At 33.6% G+C, this 8,766-nt stretch overlaps 1 protein-coding gene across 1 annotated transcript in view; it reads left to right on the forward strand.

Moving 5' to 3' along the window:
- Positions 1–2,909, forward strand: part of LOC110028258 (BEL1-like homeodomain protein 4) — a 10,476-nt gene extending 7,567 nt beyond the window's left edge. Inside the window, 3 exon segments of the mRNA XM_020730029.1 lie at positions 2,346–2,406; positions 2,616–2,711; positions 2,757–2,909. Of these exon segments, the coding sequence (XP_020585688.1) occupies positions 2,346–2,406; positions 2,616–2,711; positions 2,757–2,909 (310 nt within the window).
- Positions 2,910–8,766: the final 5,857 nt, after the last annotated feature.

Raw genomic sequence — 8,766 nt, forward strand, 5'->3', positions numbered from 1 at the left:
AGGTGGCGTGTAGGTGAGCGGTAGGTGAGATGTGGTAGGTGGCGGTGCCACATTACAAAATTACCTTTTTACCTTAGTTCATTAATTGGGGGTCAAAATAACAATATAGAAGTGAAATCAGGAATAAAACATTAAAATTGTTATTGGTATTATTTTTTTTTTAAAATAAAGCATATGCTTTTATGCATATAGATTATAATAGGATAATAATACTAAATTATTATATAGTTAATACATGAGAACTGTACGATATGCAAGTAAATGCTATGTGAAAAAAAATGTATAAAATATTAGATGAAATATTATTTCTTTAACTTTCTTTCCCCTATTTTCGGACCAATTTTTAAAAGTTATGAATGTGTTGAAAAACATTTGGTTTGTTTATTATTTACTTCTTGCTTTATTTTGTATGAAACATTAGTTTTCTTAACGGTATTTCATGGAAGGTAAATAGCTAGGCTCAGCAAATAATGTCATATACTGTAAAACTTCTGTTTTGTGGTATTCAAAGAATATTCGATAAATAGTGGCATTTTGTGAATGGTATTGTTTTCAAGACTTTTTTTGTAGATTTTATTGTTGTCACAATATCTGGACTTTATAGAACTAACTGAAAAATAAGAGGGAGAAAGGGCAGGATAGAGAGAGAAACGTTTGATTTATTATTTCAAAACAATGGTAAACAACTAGATTTGCATACGTATGCAAAAAGTGCAATACTAGACAAAATATCATATAGAAAATCATGTTGTTGAATTCAAAAATATCCGGAAAATAGAGCTAAGAAATAGAAAATTCTACTAGAAAGTGATTGGAGAAAGAGATCATAGTAGGGAGCAGTAAAAGAGAATGTAACAGTATTACAAAAATACATATTGGTCCCTCATCGTTGACTTTTCAAATGAATTTTTTTAGTAATTATAGGGTTATTAGTATATAATAAGATCATGAGACTCATTCGATCTGTAAACCTGTAGGTAGCCTTCACTCGATCGATATCTAATTTGAATGAGAACCTCCTGTCAATCGTTTTGGGGGTTGATCCCCTCTCTGTGGAAAATCTCCCGGCACATTCCGTCGATCACTCGAACAAGGCGCCTCATTTGCTAACATCCAGCCCAAGACAATCGTCAAATACTATACCCCATCGTCAATATCATCCTCTGGAGCCATTCGTTTGCCTTGAGATTCGTGTTGACATATTTATATATGTACAAATATTAAGAGAAATAATTATAAAGACGTGGATAACGAAGGCTAATTAATATTAAGCGTGGTAAGTTTTTTTTTAAATGAAATTGTTGTGTAATTTCTTTTTTTACCTTCCTTTTATTTTGTGGCTTGTGCTGTTGCTCTGACAACGATTTGCAATCAGTTAGTTAACGTAGGAAAGAAATTGGCTTAGATTTTACCAAGTCAAATTAAGATAATGGCAAATTTAGTGCCCCACAATCCATCATTTTTAACAGATAGTCCTTGAACACAAAAGTTTGTAGAAATGAAGACGCTTGGCATGCTACGATGGAGCTAATCTCATCCTAAAAAAAGTAAGAATGTTTCAAGTTAATTTGTTTTCTTACAAACTTATACTATTAATGCAAACAAAAAAGAAGTTGGTAGTCATCTATAGCACAAATATAAAATGGGATGATTCGACTTGGGAATTAATTTATATTAATAAAAATTTTCTTCAATATGGTCTGATAGTTTTGAACTAGATAACCTTTATATAAATAGCTCTTAAATCATATGTTTCTGTTTTCCTTTTGCTGTTTATTTTTAACTTTTAAGGAGTGGATGACAAGGTTGCAAATGTCATAGGCAATTTGATGTATTTTCTAAGTCAACTTTACTTGCACTTGTATGGGCATGAAACAAATATGTGTCTTGTGCTAGAGAAAATATTATGTGTGCCGTCTGCATATGCAGATAATGGCGTGAATTGATCATGTTAGTCGAATCCACGCTGTTGATCGCACCTAGAGGTGTCCTCACTTAATATTTTCTCCATGTATTTCTTAACCTTGGTTATATTTGATAAAAAATAAATAATATCATCATTTTTACATCATCTTTCATTTAAGTATTTTTAAATTTTATTTAAATTTTTTTAGGATTTAAACATTTTGTTTTCCAAATAAAATCGTAAATTTTAAAGATGATAACTTAGTGTACTTGACTTTACGGAAAGATAATGAAAGTGTTCTCTATAGCGCACATTCAACCCAATAAAAACTTAATTATAAATTTGACCCATTTGGACAGGTTGCTACATATTTTCTTATTCCTCTCATGTATATATATTTGGCTTGGAAGGTTTAATAAACTACACATGCAACGAGCAGGGACCCCAGTGACATCGGCAAGCACATATTAGCTAGGCAAACCGGCCTCTCTAGGAGCCAGGTTGGTTAAAATTGGATATATATATATATATATATATATATATTTTTAAACCTACAATTTTATGCCTTATCATTGTACTACTAATCATTAACTATTCATAAACCCTATAAAACCAACCTTGATCATTTTTATTATGACTTTTAGACAAATTTTAAAACAATGCTTGTTATCTTACACATCAAAATAATCTTCTCTATCACTTCTTACAGGTTTCTAATTGGTTCATCAACGCAAGGGTGCGACTCTGGAAGCCATTGATAGAAGAAATGTACATGGAAGAGATTAAGGAGAGAGAAAATCTACAGGCAGATGGAAAAAACCCTAACCCTAAATCTAACTCTTTACATTAGGATGATAAGGAGCAGAATCTCATTGTTGTAATAGGGACAGAGAGCGATTCTGGGTGTCTCTCCACCATTTTCAACGCAAGGCATCAATCCGAAGAGCATGGTTTCAGTTCCTATAATGGTTATAATTGCATGGAAAACTTCAGTGGAAGTTGAGTTAATTTAACCCTTGGTTTACTGCAACATAAACTGAGGAATCTAAATCTGTGAAATATTCTTCTAAAAGAAGTGCATGATCTACCCTATACAAAGTTAATTTTATGTGGGGAAATTTGCTTCATGACTTTGATGGGTGTATCTACTTGTAAGACATGAAGGGAAATTAAAGCTTTGTTGGGTATTTGTTTTTTTCTGGATAATGTAGGTGAAATAAGCTTACAAGCTTCATAATTCTCCCATGTGCTGCACTGATGTTTTTTTTCTTTTTTTTTTTCTTAAACTGTTTTTTTTTTTTTTAATTTTGCTGTTGTAATATTATAATGCTGAAAATATGCATTAAATAATGTAAATTATTACTTTAAAAAACCTGAGCTATGGTTGACTAGTGATTTTGCTTGCGCAAACCTTCACTACATGATTGTTGCCTATTTCCGACGGCCTTATTTAGTTTGTTATCGGCAGAAAAACTTTCGCTTATTTCATTTTTTATGATTTATCGACTATTTTATGGTTGCAACTAAAATATTTTTTTAGTTATTTTTTAACTGACGGAACTTCTGATGGCATTGATTTACCAACGCCATACCAACATAATGTAAATATTCCTTTTGAATAATTTAGAAAGCACAGACTACCATCAGTTTTTGTAAGTTTTATTAACCAATGAGAACATTGTCGGAAACTAGTGATTGGTAAACCGTCACAAAAGTGTCTCTGCTGTCGTTTTATAACACAGGTGTTCCGCCGGTTCGGCGTCGAGGGTGTGTCAATAAACTAACCAACGAGAAGACCACCGGTTAGTTGTTTGTTTGTATCGAAGTAATATTCGTCGAATCCTCGCTGATAACTCGATGTAAATAGAACCGATGGTATAAACCGTCGGTTATGAGGAATAATAATTGAATAGCCATTGCAACAAGATGGTAAGCCGTCAGAAACATGTAACATCAACCAAAAAAAAAAAGATTGATTCCCACTTTTGTATTTTTGATTATTTTTGATTACCACACCTGCAAACACAACACAACTAAACCAATCCATGTATTTAACAGTCTAAAATCGCATTTGAATAGGAAATTATCAAGTCAAACAATTAAATATGTGAAATGCATTTAGTTTTAACAAAAAAAGACCTTTATTCAGTAAGAATATATATGCTCAATTGTTCAACATAATCATATACAACTCAATCTCCTCCTCATCATCTTCCTCCATCACCTCCTCCTTTCCAATAGTTTCTTCCTACGCTTCTTCGTCCACTGTCGAAATGCATCCAAGTCGCTCTTCAACTTGGCCTTCATGTTTGCCTCTAGCTCTGGCCTCATCTGAGCAAAGCAGGCCTCCATCTCCATAACAAATGCGGCAACTCGTCTGGAGATCTTCTCCTCCTGTGTGGTAGACATGAAATTGCAAATGCATTAGTGGAGGGGTGAGCGTCAAAGGCAAATGCTTGTAATTCGAACCGGTAGACATAACCCTTCTTCTTCCCTCCAGCAGCCTCCCTCTATAGGTCGAACTTGAATGGAACGCGATCTTAGATTTTAATACTGCCCAACGTCAGGGATCTGCTCTTCCTCATCTGCTGGAATCTCTCCTACCAAAAAAATTAGTTACGTCAGTTAGAGCTAGTATAAATAAATATCAAACTAGTTTAGCTCGTGAATTAACTAAGCCGCATAGTATATGTCGTTGATCCACGACTAGTCCGACTGCCTCTTATTGGTGCATTCATGTATATCGGTAGCGGAGGTCTCTCGTCTAAATGTCACAGTATGTTAATGTAATGAAATGTTAGAATATATATTTCATTTATAGTAAAATTTAAAGCAGAAATGGAATCTTACCAGCCTTCACTTATATTTTGTGCATGAGAGCGCCTTACCCATGTGCTTGGAGGGTCCCATGCCTCCACAGTCTGAGCGTCGGCTCTGCTTTGCTACTCCCTCTTCCCATGCCCTTAGCAACGACGCAAGAACATCATCATCGAGCAACAAGAGACGCTGCCAAAATTTTCGAATATCGTCAAACATGTCCACTAAGCAGTCATTGCCCTTGCGCTCAAAGTTGTGACATATGTGTTCTTCGTGCTTACGGTGCCATAAGAATTGTTTCTATAAAATTATAAGGATTATGCTAGATTGATAAATATATAAATATAACTTAAGATATTTTGTAAATGATATATACTGCAAGCTCCTTGAACCAAAAGTTTCGAATTGTCTTCGAGATCTTCTTTTAGGACAATTACATTGAGTTTTATTGCTTCACATGACATTCATAATGACATGAATAACTTGTATCGACCTGAAAACAACAAATGATTAGTTTTCTATTCAATTAAAAAAATAAAGAATTATTATGAATATCTTAATAATACTTACGTGTTGATGGCAGATTCATTGTGATAGTTGTTGCTTGTCGACTCCTACTTAGTAGATGCAGTGTGAGCCTCCACCAAACTCCTGTCTAATGCAGTCAGGGTGGAGGTATGGTCACAGGGGTGGGGGGACATTCGATAAGGTTCCAAACAAGATACTTGAAAAGTAGGAAACAATGATAAAAAATTAAATCTAAGGCCTAAGTCGAGGTAGGGTGGGGGTGGGGTGGGGGTGAGGGTGGAAAGCGAGCGGTCTCTCCTGGAATGCTTCCTCAAAAGATAATATTGTGCTCCATGCCCATCTGAGCGAGGAGGGAGATCCTCCCTACCTCCAGTTGACATCTGCAACAAAGACAAGAAATTTAATTAATTAGTGCACATAACAAAATATTATGCAATAAACTAAAAATACAACCATACGCAGTAAACATAATGCACAACAGTACACAATAGATAAATAGACAAAACTTTAAAGTGCAAACTACAAACTAGTGAAATTAAAAACACAAAAGTATGCAATAAACTCAAAGACAAAACTTTACAGCAGATACTAAAAGCTATTCAAAATGAAAATGAAAATGAAATAGATAAGTACTAGATAGTCGAATGAGAAACTTTAAAGTGCAAGACACAAACTTAAGGGACTTAAGCTTAAATTATTTAAAGTAACATACCCATGTTACTCGACATCGTCTGGAGAGTGACAAAAGGATGTAGTCTGAATTTCTTCTTCAGATGCTCATTAGAGTGGTACTCATCACTGAGAGTAATTTCTTCATGTTCTCCACTAGCATCCTCTAGATTAAGTTCATCATCAACGGGATCAAGTGAAAAACATAGATCTGACATTTCAATTTCTTGATGAGTGGGTTTAATATTATTCTAAATATCAATGATAGCTCTATGTTTACTTGATATGACAACCACCTAGTCAACTTTAGCTCTTGCTCTATAATGATATCGATAATAGTAAACCTCACTCTCCTGTCGAGTTAGAGTGAAAATATCAAATTTAACATAAATTATGTTCACTTTCACTTAATCGATATTATATGATTGGTTTACCCTTGTTCCACGATTAGTAATAAGATCGAACCAATCACATTTGAATAGGAATACACTTCCTCTAATACAGCCATGATAAGATAGTTCAAGAACTTCTTCGAGGATCCCATAATAGTTTGTCACATTGATTGATTTATTATTATTTTTATAATAAACACTAGAATTACAAGTCATTTTTCTTTCAGACCAGGATCTCGTGTGCAATAAGTACCCATTCAAATCATAAATTTGTCAGATTTTCACGATTTGCATAGGTCCCCAAGCAAGATCATCACATACTTTAACCCTGATCGGTTACTGCATTTTTTTAATCATGAATGTATTAATACATGAGAAATCATGTGTTAATGAAAATTCACATATCATATGAGAAATGAAGTTGTCTATTTTAACTTACATGAGCTGTAAGCCATTAGAGGAAATTATTCTCGATCTCCTTGTTGATGTCATCTTCTTCAACTGAATTTAACGAATCCATGAATAAACTGTTCACACATTAAAACATTCTTAAATTAGCTCATCATGATATTTTTCACTCGAAAGAGTGAATAACTATAATAAAAAAATGTCTTGTTCAATAAAGGGTTGAACTTTGTCGGAGTTGAGAAGAATATAAAGTGTCGTTGCTCAAAGTTTTTTATCATTAAGATAATGTGATGTGCACCTACCCGATGTTTCAACTAACAGTTGGAAAATAGAAAGCGTCGATAGAGGCACCAAACCTAATGATTCTTTCGTATATTCTTCTTTCTCGAAATGATAAGAGCAGAATGTCGTAGTCTCCTACAGTAAATATGCTTCACATATCAATCCTTTTGGCTGAAAATTTTTCGTTATAATTCTATTGGCTTTATTCAAAAATCTAAAAAACAAATGTTACTTAGGAGAATTTGACGACATGCTTTATAAATGAGTGATTAGCTACCCAATGTCAAAGTGATTACCTCTCAAACGGATACATCCAGTGGTATTATACTGAACTTCCAAATAATTCCTCGTTGGATAAATCTACATGGAGATGCTCAATCAAGTAAAAAAAAAAACTCGGAGGAAATATTCTCTTAAGTTTGCAAAGTGTTACAGGAATGTTTGCTTCTAGTTGACATACACCGTCAAGTTTCAAATGAGCCGCAAATAGTTCAAATAGTTCCATAAAGAACTAACTATTTTCCATCAATTGACTAAGGACTTCACTCGGCAAATATCAAGATGCGGTTAACATCAAATTTTATAACAAAATATAATAATCATAAATTTTCATTCCAAATATTTTTTCCTCCACCTACATCAACACAACAACTCAAATTTGAATCATACATACTTGGAAATTTTAGTGATTAGAGTCACTCACAATATTTTTTTGGATCTCCAAAACAAGTCTAGCATCCACGTTATCCTTTATTTTCCCTTAACATTCATCAAATTGTTGAAGATATTTTCAAAGAATTTTTTTTCTAAATATTAATTTCAATATATGAATTTAACTTAAATTCAGCCAAAATTCAGCCAAACACCGAAAAAACTAAATGTTAATTTCAACTATTTTTTAATTCATATTTGTTTGTGTTTCAATGTTTTTCGAATCAATGTTCAACAGATCAATGATTTTTCTACAGAGCCATTATCACTAGGATATTAAACGATCCGATTTCGAGCCGAGCTGATGTCAACTTAAAAGAAATTTGATCCAAAATTTTAACTGATAGCTCGATGTGTTTATTTCTATCCAAGTTTCATGTACAACCCAAAATTCAAATCAATTTCCGAGCGATTATCATTATTCGAGCTAAATTTATAGCCCTACCATTCACACCACCTAATTTTTACGCACCGCCAAAAAAACATATTGTTGTCTGTATATTTATTCAGACAAACTACAATACTAAACTAGTAATATTTTTGTTTGATATCAAAGATTTTAATTGTACCACTTAATTTCTCAATCTCCTTGTTACATACGCAAATACATAGGAATTTGGTGATATCAATGTAAATGCCCCAATTGAACCATAGGAATATTTACAAACATACCACTCAATTACTATGAAAGCCTCATAACACCTATACTTATCCAAACGTTCCCACATTACATTTATTTGTGCAAATGTGCCTAAAAATCCATTTTCGCCAAAATTATAACATAGCTAATGAGAGATAATTTCTATGCTTAAAACTTGTAATTAAACTATAGAAATACTACTAACATACCAAATAGTTTTTAAGCATTTAGGCCCGATTTAGGGCAGTGCGGACCGTGTTTCCAAAAGGACGTCGTCCAGTTTTGTAAGAGCGTTCGCGCTGCGTTTTGAGAACGACCTATTTAGGGTTTGTTTGGCGCAGCTGCAGATTGTCAGCTTTTCAGCTGCAGCTGCGCTGCCCCAGGAAGCAGCTGTGGAGAAGCGAGGAGCAGCT

Source organism: Phalaenopsis equestris, unplaced genomic scaffold (genome assembly GCF_001263595.1).
Source record: "Phalaenopsis equestris unplaced genomic scaffold, ASM126359v1 Scaffold000507, whole genome shotgun sequence".
NCBI classification, from domain to species: Eukaryota; Viridiplantae; Streptophyta; class Magnoliopsida; order Asparagales; family Orchidaceae; genus Phalaenopsis; species Phalaenopsis equestris.